This window comes from Bombus impatiens, unplaced genomic scaffold (genome assembly GCF_000188095.3).
Source record: "Bombus impatiens unplaced genomic scaffold, BIMP_2.2 scf_0665, whole genome shotgun sequence".
Lineage (NCBI taxonomy): Eukaryota > Metazoa > Arthropoda > Insecta > Hymenoptera > Apidae > Bombus > Bombus impatiens.
The window spans coordinates 123,875-140,310 of record NT_177084.1 but is presented as its reverse complement, the minus strand read 5'-3'; the positions used below and the strand labels follow the sequence as shown (position 1 = coordinate 140,310).

General features: G+C 31.8%; 1 protein-coding gene across 2 annotated transcripts in view; it reads left to right on the top strand.

Annotated features, from left to right (window-relative positions):
• Positions 1–9,455, top strand: part of LOC100748423 (cadherin-23) — a 32,654-nt gene extending 23,199 nt beyond the window's left edge. The window contains exons 10-25 of one of the 2 annotated variants that reach the window (XM_024370092.2): positions 197–522; positions 1,034–1,345; positions 2,016–2,289; positions 2,728–3,028; positions 3,156–3,351; positions 3,460–3,617; positions 4,088–4,269; positions 4,399–4,622; positions 4,907–5,095; positions 5,557–5,850; positions 6,093–6,332; positions 6,622–6,807; positions 6,993–7,129; positions 7,495–7,886; positions 8,436–8,691; positions 8,922–9,455. In XM_024370092.2, coding sequence (XP_024225860.1) covers positions 197–522; positions 1,034–1,345; positions 2,016–2,289; positions 2,728–3,028; positions 3,156–3,351; positions 3,460–3,617; positions 4,088–4,269; positions 4,399–4,622; positions 4,907–5,095; positions 5,557–5,850; positions 6,093–6,332; positions 6,622–6,807; positions 6,993–7,129; positions 7,495–7,886; positions 8,436–8,691; positions 8,922–9,036 — 3,782 coding nt within the window. In that variant the 3' untranslated portion in view covers positions 9,037–9,455. Of the gene's footprint in view, positions 1–196; positions 523–1,033; positions 1,346–2,015; positions 2,290–2,727; positions 3,029–3,155; positions 3,352–3,459; positions 3,618–4,087; positions 4,270–4,398; positions 4,623–4,906; positions 5,096–5,556; positions 5,851–6,092; positions 6,333–6,621; positions 6,808–6,992; positions 7,130–7,494; positions 7,887–8,426; positions 8,692–8,921 lie in introns of both variants that reach the window. The other variant, XM_012389859.3, reaches the window with a different exon arrangement.
• The last annotated feature ends 6,981 nt before the right edge of the window (positions 9,456–16,436 follow it).

Here is a 16,436-nt window from a genome sequence, read left to right as displayed (position 1 = left end):
TCACGACACGTGCATCATCGTGCACATTAAGAGGATTTAAAAGATACACGAAAGAATTTATTACTCATTCGAACACGTAAAATAATACAAAACAACGTACATGCATTTTAAGTAAAATGTTCAATCTACGATACATAAATCGATATTAACGTTGCTGTTAAAAAGTCTAAGCGTTTTTTCGTCAAATTCGTAACAGGTACGAAGAACAGCGAAGTGACGTATGCCTTAGTATCGGGAGAATTTTCACGGAATTTTAGTATCGATTCAAAGCGCGGCATAATTATCCCCACGATGCCCTTGGATTATGAAGCCTTGCCTATTAGTCAAGGACACAAGGAAACATCAGTACGTCCATTGAGATTGACGGTACGAGCTAGGGATATGGGTACTCCAAGTTTGAGCTCAGATGCGCCATTAATTATTTATCTGAAAGACATCAATGACAATCCACCTGCGTTTGAGAGAACGTTGTACAAGAAAAGCATCCCTGAAGACCTGCCTGGAGGTACCAGTGTAGTACAGGTAGATACCATTGGTTAATTTCCAAATTTTAATCTCAGCTTAATTAAATATTTGTTAATTAACTATTATAGGATATCGATACTGTTTAAGCTATTCGATTTGTATTTAGTAACAACAATGTGTTACGTTCTATAATAAAATCTTTTGTTCCTTAATTTATAGCGATGAAATTTATTTTAAAGTTGAATAATCTTTAGTAGTATGTACAATAGCTAAAGGTATTTACACACCATTGTATTTCTTAGAGTATTTACGTATCAATTAATTATTTGTGTAAAATTTTATTCATAACAATTAGACTGCAGATTCTTCTGAAAAATTCGATAGAAAATCGTTTCACCTACCAAATATCATAGACAAAGTATTATACTTAGGGTATCTTATAGATTGTTTCACATTATTCTGTGGAATTTTGCATTTTTAAATTTTCTATAAATGCATGAAAATTCACAGTCCGTTAATGATAGAAATCATTAGGACAGAGCATAATGGGAAAATATATTTATTGCAGGTCAAAGCTTGGGATAAGGATTTATCTTCACCTAACAATAAATTAGTTTATCGAATTCAAAGCGGTGCAGGTGATAAATTTGTGATTAGTCCGGAAAAAGGTGTAATTAGAGTTGCACCGGGTTCCAATTTAGATCCAGATTTGACTTCACCGAAGACTACAAGATACAGCTTGAACGTCATAGCGATCGATAGTGGAACGGAAATTCAAAGAACGGCCGAAGTTCTGGTCAATATCACTATCGTAGACGTTAACAATAAACCACCCGTCTTTATCGACCCGGGTACGGTGACCATTCGTGAAAATACACAAGTACGTATTTAAATTCCAATGTAGAGGAATATTACATATCTCCAATCCATGCAATTCATTTTGATCGTGTTTAGTCTTAATTAACCAATTGTCCGTATCAGTTCGGAATATGTATTCATATCTTTTTAATACACGTAAAAACCTAGTATGCATATGTATATACATATATAGATATATAAGTGTATGAGTTACATCGTTAACCTTATCGTACATTGGTTTCAAAATGTAATAAGAAAGTCTAATTCGTGAATCTGTACTGTTGGATACTGAATTATTGTTTTGTCTATATTCTATATAATTTTTTAACAAGACTAAACAACCTATGTTTATGTAATATTTTTGTGATTTATACTCATACAATATTCTTACAAAGTTTGGTTGGAAAAATCTAGGACACCCTGTATACATACAGTAGCGTATTTAAAACATTTTTCTATGACACAAGCGGATATGTAAATGTGTTTTATACATATTTATATAAAAATGGACGGTAATAAACGTTTAAGTCGTTAAATTCGTTAGACTAATTGTTTGTTGAGTTACTCAGTTTATAATTCGAGTCTTTGTCTCTAATGAAATAATTGTCTGCCACGATCTCTCACCTATGAAACTTATTCTTTATAGAAGAAAATTAAATGGTTATGTTTGATAATTTGCGCTATTTTATTAGGTTGGAGCGTACGTGCATCGTGTTGTGGCTAATGATCCAGACATAGCGCCGATATTACGTTATCGTATCGATCCAAATTCTTCGGAGGCAAGAAACGAGGAAGGAACGCTAATTAAGATCCAAGAATATGATTATTTGTCCGCTTTGGAATTAAATGCACTCGATGGATTGCTTCGTGTGGTTAAATTGCTAGATAGAGAAAGAGTGGAAACGATAAGATTGGGGTTAGTTGTTGAAGATTTGGCTGCAATCAGAGGAATACAGACTGCATCCGGTTAGTATACTTCACTAAAAGTAGAAAAAACAACGTTTAGAGTATATTTGGAATTCTTTCACGAACAAGTTATTAATTAGACTGTGAATGTTTATACAAATTCGAATTTTTATAAAGAAACAAAACCTAAGTTGAAAATTTCACCACCTAAATATCATAACGAATAATATCATATATTTTTCTAACATTGTAATAGGAATTAGTAAACTTAAACGGTTCTTAATATTGGTAAAGTTAATATTAGATTTATTACTTCTAAAATCCTATTCATGCTTTAATATTATATATGTATATATGTAATAGTTTCTGCAGGTGTAATATTTAAAAAATCGGTTTATTCCTATTATTATTATTTTTACTTTTTTTTGATGTTTACTCCTCCTTTCAAAATACGGTACAGTATATTGTTTGAGATTAATTTTAAGCTTGTAATTTCAGCTACGTTGAACATAATAATCGAAGATGAAAACGACAATAACCCAAGATTTCGCAGACCATTTTATAGACGATCTGTAACAGAGAACAGTAAAAACGGCGTAAATATTGCGAGCATTGTTGCCGATGATGCAGATAAGAATCGTAGTATTACGTATTCGTTAGAAAGTCCTAAAGAACTGGCAGATTTAGTTCATCTTGATTCTGAAACAGGTGAAATGGTCGTGGCGAATAAAATCGATAGAGAACAATATTCCTGGCTTAATCTAACTGTACGTGCCACTGACTCAGGAATTCCACCTAGGTAAAGTGCCTTTCATTAATTTTAAATTGCCTCAGGAAAAATTACCTTTGCCATGTTTGCTTTTTTATACCTTTCTTAAAATTTACACAGTAACGATCCTGTTACTAAATTTGAATTTTATTCGTAGATCGAGTTTATCTGAGGTATACGTTCAAGTACTGGACGAAAATGACAATAACCCGTACTTTGTAACTGATATCAGTAATTTGACTGTGATGGAAAACGCTAAGATCGGTACAGAAGTAGCTACCATTCAAGCTAGAGATCCTGATAGCGGAGATTATGGAAAAATTACATATTTATTAGATAGAATGTCGTCCCAGGCAAGCATACTTTTCGTTATATGGTTAACATAAGTTTGTCACATGGATTATTCATTATGAAGATTTACGACAACAGAAAAAATTTATTAAAAATGTTTTATAATACAGGGTACATTTGCCATTCATCCTGAGTCTGGCGTTTTGACAGTAGCAGATTCGATTGACTGGGAGGATAAACAAAATTACGTTCTAGTCATAGAGGCTTGGGATAACTATCAGTTCGGTTATACAGCTGGGGAATCGAGAAATGCGTTTAAGCAGATCAAGTAAGTTACTTTCATGTTGCAATTGACATCTGTTTCATAAAAATTAACCGTTCTAAGAATTAAGTCATATTGACAATTTGATAATTTTAAAACATTAACAGCAACTTGATTTATTGTGTTTAATACAGTTTTATTGTATTGTAGAATGCGCACTTGACATATTTCAACTGTTCCTTTTATTTAAGAGATTCATTATATAATTTATTAGCTATTCCATATAAGATAATAAGATTTATATATATATATATATATTTGCGATTCATCTGTGCAAATTAATTATTTGTGTAAATTCTGCTGTCTGTGAAAATTAATTATCTCTTGAATTAATATCTGTGCTACCTATATTAGTATGAAATACTAATATAGAGACAGTAGCATTAACTTAAAAACTTTATTATAACGGTTTACGCATTATTCATGAGCAGAATATTCTAATATTTTCAAATAATTTGCAAAAAATTCGTTTTAAGGGTCACTGTAACAGATGTCAACGACAATCCACCAAAAATGGACATACCTGCAACATGTGTTACCATATCAGAATTCCATGACGTGAAAGATTTAGTTTTTACCATTAAGGTGAAGGATGCAGATGATCCAACAACTCCAAATGGTCGTATGAAAATTAGAATTCTTTCTGGAAATGAATTAGGTTTGTATAAAGAATTTACGTTTTGTTATTCTACGAGATGACTATGAAAAATATCTAATGAAACATCTTATAGATATCATGTATATAAGAAGACCAACTAATAACGTAAATGTTGACTCTTTCGATTAGGTTTATTCATCCTAGAACAAGCAGATTATTGGACGGCAAATATAAAAGCGGCACATTCACTTCGAGGAAAATTCGGGAATTATTCGTTACATCTGGAAGCCCGAGATCTTGGTAGTCCTTCCAATAAAGACATTTCTGTTTTAAATATTTGTGTGACGGATTACAACGACAATCCGCCAGTCTTTATTAGTCCACAGCATAATACAACTATTCGAGTAGCAGAGGTAAATTTGCACTTGTGTTAATGTAAATTTTTATGCTTCTTTCTTATATTGTCGTGTTCGAATGTTTCCTTTATTCGACTATCAATTAGGAAAGATGAATTAATTTGTCACTTGGACTGTCAATCTTTTGACATAAGTATTACTTTATTTAAGGCATTTTTACCAACTTACTTTGAAAAGTAAAACGATTTTTTTAATGCAATATCGCATTATGCATATAAGGAATTTGCAATACATGCTGTACTACACGTTGTTCGTGCTGTTCTGACGAATATTATTTATAGAATGTGACAGTCGGGACATCGATCATACAAATTGAAGCCAAAGATGCCGATACTGGTCCAAATGGCGACGTTCATTATCGTTTGAAGCAAGACTTGGCTGGTCATTGGAGAACATTTCACATTGACGATACCACCGGCATTATCTCACTAAAACTCCCGTTAGACAGAGAAACGCAGAAATTGTACGAGGTAATTCAAATTACATTCTTTATAAAAAAAAGGTACAGAATAATACACGAGAGAAGGCATGGTATATGTACAAATATACGTATATTCTCTACTTTTACACTTGGATAAATTTGCACCGTATAATCAGGATGTGTTATAAACTGTCTTTTTCCTAAAATCATCCTGGAGATATCGATTTCAATGTTTATTTTTATTTTAATCTGGATAGAGAATTATAGAATGCAAATAAAACATAAACTTAAATAATTTTATTTCTAAATGACAAATATTTGCATTGCTCTAATAACTCTAATAACTGTTCTTCCGAACCATTTAATTTAAAAATTAATTGACATCGATGTCTGTGTACGATGATTTTACCATATAATCAAATCGCTCGAAAACTAATTGAAGTATGTAGAATATTTGACACAAATGGCATCGAGTATAAGATAATAATAGTTGTTAATTCTCACTCATAGATCAGAGTAGAAGCATACGATCTAGGAACTCCAACTCCTCTCAGCACGGATCTAGATCTAATTATTTACGTGCGAAACATCAACGATTACGAGCCTCAATTTTTGGTAGACATATTCAAGATTGACTTCACAGAAGAGCAACCTCCTGGCTCTGAAACTGTACAATTACCAGAAACTGTCGATAGGGACGAAGTTGATGATCTTGACGATCCTCCTACTCAAGTGTGTTATTTTATAATCAGCGGCAATGATGATGGACTTTTTATCCTCGATATCTTTAGACACGAATTGACTGTAAGTCACGAACAAATAACAAAGTGTGATATATAACTGTAACAACTGCTTATCATTAATTTGTCAGTGACGTATTTTCTTTCATATTCTATAAATTCTTGTCATCCTTTTATAAAGTTATCTATTCTTCTTTTATAGAGCTTTTTTCATGAGTTCAATTGCTTTCAGTTCAGCTCACACATTAACTACATTATTTAATCGTTTCAATCGTACAATTTTAATCGTACAATTAATCGTTTCAGACTGCGAAAACGTTAGACAGAGAACAGCAAGAGGAACATTTGTTAATTGTGAAAGCGACAGAAGATTGTAATACTGTTCCAGCGAACGGAACCCTTTCCGATGAAGCGGACGATACTACGTTGAAGATTGTTATAAATGTAATGGACATAAACGATAATCCACCCAAGTTTGTTAGTAAGATATTCACGGGTGGAGTTACTACAGAAGCTGATTTTGGCACGCAATTTATGCAAGTCAAGGTAAAATCTATTCATCAGATAGTATATTACAATAATGATATAAATGGTGTAAATAATTTTTAGAAATTTTAAGAAAAATACATAATATGCAAGGTATCTCGATTTCCAGTGTATTAACGAAATTAATAACAAATAACATAACAGTATACCGAATGAAATCATGTAGTAAGAATGCATGTGAACTATCGTCATTGTTGAAGTAAACATTAAAAAATTGTTTCGAATGTCATCTGACAGATAATTTATTGTTACCTATTTTAAACAATAGAAATTACGGTTTTTGTTTCAGGCGATTGACTTGGATGCAGGTGATAATGCTATAGTTAATTATTACCAAGTTGGTAAAATTCACATGACTTTGACAGAAGGTTTGGACGATATTGAGCTGCAACCTTTTCTGGTTAATAAACTCACCGGGGTAGTGAGTTTAAATTTCGACCCTCAGAGAGGGATGAAAGGATATTTTGATTTTATGGTAAATCAAATTGATTTTAAAAGAGATCATATCTCGTAATCTCACAGTGTAGTTTCGTGCACAGTATACTAATAAAGTATAGTCGTAGTTACGAGGTCATGATTGTTATTACTAATACTACATCTTATATAAGGCGTATCAAATAATATTACTATTAGTCAAATTTTATTAATGTATTTAAACAGGTGTTAGCCAATGATACCCATGGTTTAGAAGATACCGCAAGAGTATTTATTTATTTACTAAGAGAAGATCAGAGAGTCCGTTTCGTGTTGCGGCAACATCCACCGGAAGTCCGCAACAGAATAGAGACGTTTAGAGAGTCAGTGTGGAAAGTTTTTAAAATTATAAACACTAGAACTTTGAATTTATATCACTACTTACGTATTAATAATTTTACAACTTTATCGACATTTACGACGATTTATGAAATAATAAAACGTGAAAGTATAAAACATTTTGAAATTTCATTAGTATGAAACACAATTATCGTAATTACATTGGTAAAGTTTAAGGTAAATCCGATAAAGTTGCTGCAAACATACACTTTGCAGAAGTTACAAAAGTATCTATTATATTAATTCTAATAGATTACTTTTTGTAGTTATATATTTTCAATTGTGAACAACGTAGAATATAATTTCCATGTAGAACAAAATTTTACAATTCCGTAATGTAAATCTTTAGGACACTGGGCAACGTGACTGGAGCGATAGTTAATATTGATGACTACAAAATCCACGAGAATCACGACGGTTCTGTCGATCGAACAAAGACCGATTTGTACATGCACCTTGTAAATCGTCGAGACAATTCCATTCTTGAAGTGTCGGAAGTCCTGGAATTAGTCGACAGAAATATAGAGAAACTCGATGGTCTGTTTAAGGAATTCAATGTTCTCGACACGCAACCGGCTCAATATCAACCGATTGTTCAGTACGAGCAAGCAGGAACCACGTTTTGGCTTTTAACTTTGACCTTGTTCCTAGGAGCTCTGCTAATTCTGTGCATAGCCTTGTGCATTTCGCAAAGAGCCTCGTTCCGCAGGCAATTGAAAGCCGCAAATGCATCACCGTTTGGTAAATATCACAATTCTGTGCATAATACCTTGTTTTTCATTAATAAGACATTATCAGTTTAAGATATTAATGGAAAATTCCAAAAAATTAATTGGATTAATCGTATAATGTTATCATATAAGCGTAAGAAATAATAGAACCTGTGACTAATTACACAGTTGCATAATCAATTCAACAAATAATTCTCCTAAGACTAGGAAGTTTCTAGAACAAATTTTACAGTATATATCTGTCTTTTATGTAGTCCTTTTTTATGTATACGTATGGCTATATAGTTATATTTAATATTTGCATATGTATTTACTGATAGATTGTAACTGAACTATATATTACATTGAGCAATCCAGTCAGCATGCATATATAATTATGCATATAAAAAAAATTATAGTTTTATACATGAAATAATGTCTGAAATACATATTACATGCTGATTTCAAATTATTATTCGATTTACAATTTCTGACATTTATACAAAACCTTATGTGCCTAAATTATTGCCAACATAATTTTCAAAATTTAATTTGTTCACATTTGTTTAAGGAACATCAGATGCGGAATTTATAAGAGGACCTGGTCGTGTACCGAATACAAACAAGCATAGTGTAGAAGGTTCTAATCCTATATGGATGCACGCTTACGAGAATGAGTGGTTTAAAAGTGACGAATCACTTAGTCACACGTCTGAGAGGGATTCTCTCGATGAAAATGCATTGAACAACGAAGAAATAATGAACGAAGCTAATACAAACCAAAGAACCGATGATAAACCGTACTATATCGAGCCAAGAGCGTCTTCCATTTCAAGGTAAATGCTACTTACTTCTAATTGGTATGATATTAAGTATATCTATGTATATAATCTACCAATACGTTTAATTAATTAATTAGGATAATAGTAGGATTATCAATAGACATAATAAAGACAGTAGTATTTACACGAAATAAATAAAATGAATAATTAATAAAGTACATATAGTAAGCATTAGAATATATATAGTAAGTATTAAAATTAGAAATAATAAATTTTATTTGCAGCGCGGGAAGTGTGGCAAATATACCAAATGACTTTCATCGAAGTTCTCCAATATATCGAACGCAAAACAATATCGTTAATCCACTTGGTAAAAAGATAGAAACGACGGAACTGTAATTGAACAACGACGATAATACGATGGAGAAAAATTCTTATTTGCGCGGTAGTATTTATAACTTCGTAAGAAGTGCAATAGAATAATTCTTGTAAATAGTCACACTTCTTATCAGCGTTAGTATATATTTAATATTTATTTCATAGTATTTTTGCAAATTGACAGTGACAAATATTTTGTATTATCAAATTCATATTTTCATTATTCGTATTTTGTCTTGTATCCATATTAATAGTAAATTACTATTATAGATATAAACAATTATAGTTTGGAAGAATCTCACTTCCAAGTTCGTGAGAAACTCTGGTTAATAAGAAAAAGAAATTTAACCATGATCTCTGCACGTCAGTATGTTACATACACTTGTACCATTGTACGCTTTATATTTCTGTTTGATAAATAAATAATTGATTCAATAATATATTAATATTCCCTACTTCATCGACCGACGTCAACTGTTATTAATAATTTGGATTATTTAACATTTATTATGTTTCTCTATATTCCTGTAAAATATCTATTGTTGAAAATGCCAATAATGAAATTTATGTATTCATAAATTTTCAGCTAGTAAAACTTTAAATTAACTTTTAGATCGATATAATTGGACTCTGCTACATTCACATTATCAAAGTGAAATGTACATACATGCATAATACGTACATTATACGTAAGTTCGTAATACATAAATTCTACTGTTATACAATTTGTTATTATTATGCTATTCAGGAAAGCATGCAAATCTTTCCTTTTTAAAATAAAGTTACTTTATGTTACGTATGCCAGAATACTAACAACAGTGGTGGAGAAATTACATACTTCTTATATAATTGACTATTCCTTTTAATCGTGCAAAATATATCACTTTAATAATCGTATTACTGAAACATTCACGAAACATTATTTCAGCCTGTTCTAATGTTAGTATCATTAATCACTGGTCCATGCTCTTTATATATTAGGTTATTCTATGAATATCTAATGCAGCTTTTGTGAAAGTTAAACTTAAAACAATTGGATTAGTTATGATACAAATTGTACAAATACGAATAAAACAGTTGCTAGGAAGATGTCAAAGGATTATAAAAAAACGACTAAGGGATATGTATGACTAATTAATTATCGATAAATAATTTTTTATTTACATTGAATATACTTAAGCCCTGGAAGGATTACATTATTCATTAGAAGATCTAAAATGAATTCATGCCTTATATAAATGCTCAATATAAATATTATTTATTCTAAATACTTCACGTCTCAAATGTATCTAATTATCTACTTTCAAATGCCCTGATATTCACATAGGTATATTATACATTGCTACGTACTGATATTTACAAGAGAGGGAAGCTGTTTTGTTTCAATGAAATTATATTATTGTTGCAAATTATTACAAAATATATTTTCCAGCTGTACTCAATCTCTGTATTCCTTAATCTTTATTCTTACGCTTTTCATTTATTGTATCGCATTCAACACGCTATGTTGCATTCTCTCAATCGCTGCATTCGTGTAAAACAAATTAAACACATTGTCGGCCAGTCACGAGTATACCCGAGATTTTCATGCACAAACGTTTTCGACAAGTCACAAGTATACTCACACTCGCACGTTGTATATGTATCAACGTATGCATTTATTAAAATACAAGATTGTGTACTACGATGCTTTACACATCACTCCACTTCGAAAACGCGTTAAAGGTGAGATCTTCGTTTCGTAGGTTGTAAATGTTATTAAATAAGCTGAAACGCATGAACTACGATAGAATAACTTTCAAAATATCAAGAAGCAAATTTATGTGTCTCGGAATTCGTACGTTCAAGTATGTAAAGGAAGAAGCACTTCATACACACAGAATACATACAGATATATTCGACATTTCCTTCGAACTATCATGTAACGATATCAGCAGTATTTAGGCTGTCTGCCTAGTAATACGTAAAAACCGCTATCTCACGTTGAACCACTATAAATTAGAGCGAGAAACCGGGCATGAAAAACAAAGCCAAACCCTCGGAACAATATCGCTCGAGTACACCCTTAACTGGGTCGCATAATATTAAAGTGCGATGGCACTTTAGTCTGAGCTGAAGTCTGAGCTGCGATCAAGACGATGATCCTTTCAAATTAATACGTTAAATTCTATTTCGTTTGAGGTCGACTAAGAAATTTTCAGTAAAATTATTTTGTGAGATCGTTATTTACGACAAGACTATAAGGGGTAACTTGTACCGATAGTATCGCAACATGAAATATCAGTAAAAGAAGAATTCATTGTTTAAATGCAAATTAGCTACACCTACTGCTGACCTCAATGGGTCAGTCACACTCCTTGGTCCCTTTCACCCTTAAGATATTCTATCGTCGTGGTTTAATGCGAGGACTCTGCTACTTGACATTTACTTTAACCGTACACGCCATTGTACGATTAACCGCAGAAGAATCCGATTAATGTTCGCCGAAAAATTCTGACGAGACGTGTCTTTGATTGATACATATTTAACTGTAAAATCTAAAACAATGGTTTTCAACGTTTGGCTCAAGAAGTTGAAGCTGTTCTTCGTTATAGAATCGTGTGTGTATTACTTGTATCACTAAATGTAATGAAATGCTGAACAAGTAAGTTTTGTTCACAGCAATGAGAATAAAATGAAAATAAAATTCGTGATTTTGTTTAATAACTATATAAAACATAGGAAGACGAATTGTATGATATATACTTCTTAATGTGTATTTGACTTGTCTTGAAAGTTTGATTACAAGAATAATGCAATTTGGAATAAAAGTAATTTGTAAAATTAACATTCTTAAAATAAAGTCAATCCATAACCACATCGATCGATACCAAAGAACAGAAACTTCAATGCTAAAACTAAATCGAACACTGTAACTGTTGTTATTTCTATACTCATTATTTTATGGAATGCATAAATCTATCACACCGTTCTGAGCCAAAAAAACCTTTATTGCACGCGCTTACAAAAACTAAGGATAAAAACAAAAAGCCTTAAGCCTTAAACAAAAACATCTTAAGCCTGTCGATTAAATCTATCGATTGTAAATAGGATCATCTTCTAGTTACTATTTCTTATAACTAATGCATCTGTATATGGATGGCGAGCACGAACTCACCTTGTCATTTTCAACAGTAACTTTATATTATTGTATCGCGATAGTATGATACTTCATAAAATTGAACTAAGAGATGAACAACATTTACTTCGTTTTTTAAAAACGGTTACACATACTTTTTAGGTACAAATGAACTATACTGCACATAAATAAATAAACTGTACCTAAAATACCAAATGTATATCATCCTTGTAATACAATTTCTATTACATAACATTAAACGAAGGAAGCATAAAAATCTAAATAAAATCTCATAATATAAATTCCAAACGGACAGAGATAAAATTATATCGGAGTATACAATTAATTTACGTTATCGCATTAATTATAATTTGTAATTATTTTATAATTTTTCACGTAATTCTATAATATATGTAAACTATATCAGACATACTGTATGTAAAATATATCTAATAAGCTTGCGTTTCGTTCGCACCATAAATGTCAACTTCTATAAATAAAGATTTCCACACAGGTCTACGTTTTACGAGACGGAAAATGAGCGAGCCAGAAGTCGTACGCACAGTCGGTTGTAGGTTGAGAGGTAAGGTAGCCGAGGAAACGGCTACCTACTCCCTTATCCTATTCCTGAACGTCAGCTTCGCGTGCAACCTTATGCTAATCTTCGTTGACTATATAAGCGACTGGTCAGTGTTCGCGTCGTTCCCTTGTTCCCCTCCTTTTCAACCCTTCACTAGCTTAGACTTCTTGCGGAACAACCCACTGGCGGTGTTTCCATTAAAGTCAGTGGCGTAGCAATTGTTAATTGATTGAAGTCGAAGTTAAATGAGATTGCATAAATAAAACAAATGATAATTTCTAAATAAATACATTTATAGCGGATAATGCTACTTCTCTTACGCTTATAGATCCTTTTATTCGCAATCTTTGATAATGATTAATGTACGAAGCAATTTATAATTACTCACCGGTGATACTCAACACGACAACTAATTTTTCTTCGCCGTAAATTAAGAAACAAATTAAAATTGACTTTTATAACTCGCGTGCGTGTTATAAAATTAGAATGTCATTAGAATGTCAATTTCCCCATAAACACTCTCCCATATTAGCTTATATTCAAGGTGTTCGCAATTTTTCATGCCACGTATTCCAGTAAGTGACTAATAATCGTCGTTTCCTAGGGTTATATCGTTCCTAGTGCCGATCCTGTTTTACGCTACTACTACATACGCGGAGGTGCATTTATTCTACGCGCAATTTGCATGCATTGGCCCTTTCTATGTACGTAGCACAACCTCGACATAACGACAATAGTTCTCCAAATGTCCTTATTCCACTGACTCGTTTAAGTGCACTTTTTTCGCCTATTTCCAAAGAACAATACGATACAGGTACATATGTTGTATCTCACTTCAGTAAATATGCAGCCTATCAGAAATTAATAAACATTGATTAGTTCTTTTTAATTTATCAGTCGAATAATATGTTACAGATGATTTAGAATATATACAGTTTTACATGTCCATAAATAAAAATCTCTTCTAAAACAATTTCTTTTTTATTAAATAGATGTCCTTAGAGAAGTATATTACTACGTTATAAACTTAGTTTGCGTGCAATAATATTGTGGTAATTTTAAAAACAAGTTTTCATACTTGCAGTTATAAAAGAAATAATTGCAAAAGTCGTCATGATAATAGAAGGATATAATGGTATAATATGTAATATAATATATTATTATACTTATTCATATATTTTTAATACTGTGAGCATTATATTGCAGGTAAATACCTGCACCTGAAGAGTACCAAGTACCATGTTACGTCCAATACTTTGAACTTAATCATTTTTCTACGTATATTGTGATGTGTGTAGACGATATAGATATAAATGTAACACGATACATATATAAAATTCAATGTTTTCTGTGTATGTATGTACGTATGTGCATTTATTCCTACTGATATTCGAACACCATTTAAAATAGAGCAACTTTTTTAAAATAGGACAGACGGCTTGATGTTTCGTGGGAAGTTAGAAGAATTAGTTTACTGGATGGCGTACAGATTTTATGAAAAAATTGCGATCGGTCGAAATTGCGAAGAAAAAAATAAAAATTACTTTTTGCAATACTTTTATCCGGGCATGTAACAAAAATGTAAACAACAGATTTTGGCTATTTATGTCATGTATAGAACCAGAATATTTCGTCGGAATTAATTGGTACAGAAACAAACAGGCATCGAAAAATTGTACAAATCTTTACATTTCTTGCAGGTATAGGCTGAAAGTAACGAGAAGCTGCAATTTTCGCCATTTCTAACCGTTTGTAGCTTGTAGCAACGTTATCCGATTTCGAAGAAATTTTCAACATGTACATATACACATAGCTGCCATAAATCTTCAAAATGTGTTGTTTAAATCTTCATTACACATCCAGATAAAAAACTAGTAAAAAGTAACATCCACTTTTCTTTTCTTCCTCGGAATTACGACCAGTTGCAATTTTTTCAAAATTCTCTTACGCGTCATCCAGTCAACTAATAATCTTCTAACTTCCTAAATGAACTCAAGTCATTTGGCTCAACTTTAAAAAAGTTATCCTGTTTTAAAGAGTGTCCAAATATTAATAGAAATAACTGAACGTACGTATATGGCACAGAATCAGAAGGTTATTCGTCTTTCAAACAGACTATAGGACACATTTAATACCTCGTTCCTATTAAAATATTGACGAGTTTTAATCGAAATGCACCTGTTAGTCTTTCGTTTCATGATCTTAACTAAGTATAAAAAAAAGTATTGTAATGTTCAGGCACTACGTCTATGGTATAATTAAACGATATCGTAGCTGGCATCAACATTATTTACGATGAAACTCCGACGCTTTTAATCACAGAGAGCTTATCTCCTTTAGAATAGATGATTAGAGCGAAGAAATCGAACTTAAGATGTCTATCGTCGAAATTTGTTCCCTGTGGCAAACAAATCACGCGACCCCCGCGTTAAAGAACCCTTCTTATTAGGGACTGCGTAGCTACTAATACCCCGACTTCTCAAGCCCTGACTCATCGACGTTACGCTGCCTTTTGGTATTACATCGATAACTCGCAATTTTTTCGCAAAAACCTTTGAAATGTAGACCGAATACTCGCAATCCAACTACTATCAATCTATCCATCTACTATCATTGTGAAATTATCGCAGATAAGTAGAAATTTTGTAAAAAGTTTCACTCAAATTTTATAGAAATTAATGTAAAATAAATGATTTTTTTTTATTTCACATTGGTTAAATTACAATTTGTAGCATAATTTATATCGCATCCTTACTTCCACAGTGATACATCTTGGAAATGTTAATCTGTTAAAAAATACAAAGGACTGTCTTTGGGCGTAACGTCACGTTATATTTTTTCTACAGAGATGAGATTAAGAAAAATTAAGAGATTAAGAAAATACTCGAAGATTTTTGTTATACCAATGATTAAAAAAATTCAGTTATCAACTCGTGTCACGTTCGTAACAGGAGTGTGATATATATATGTATATTACAAAAATATCTATAGCTGTAATTAAATACAATGGCGAAAATAGTTCAAGGTGAATATGACCAAGGTTTTCATGATAATTGCAAGACGTCGTTTATGGAAATGAAGCTCATTATGAGCAAGGTCACTGATTAATTTAGGTATGAAAGAATTAATTATTCCAGAGTATATGGACAAATTTTAACATTTTCTAGGTAGTTTGCTGAGCATACGCAAGCATAACTATTTAAAATGCAGTGAGAAAACTCCCACAGTCGTATTATCGCAATCGTTCCAAGGCTATTAAAACTAACCATACACGTCGTATCAGATCGTATTTTTACCTTTTGCCGCAGAATCCGCAATCAGCATTTACATAAATTTTACTTTTACCTGCATCGTTAACGATATACTGTTTTATTTTCAGTTTGATTCCTTAGATTGATGCAAAATTACCATAAAAAAAATATCTACAAATATCTAACAATCTCTTATCAACAAAGATACGATTCTTCGTCTTCGATAATTCCATAAATGAAATTTCACCGATGAGTTACAATGGCGAGAACGTGCGTAAATTTCTCGCGTTACATTTAAATAATAATAATTTACATCCAAAAGAAGTATTCAAAAGAGTTTAAACGAACGTTGCGTTACAGAGGGACGTTTATCTTATATTTTATAGACTCGCGGTTATACGACATTCATTAAAATTCTTTAAAATATCGCTTTTAAGAGGTAAAATGAAAAAAAAAACGTGTATATCTGACC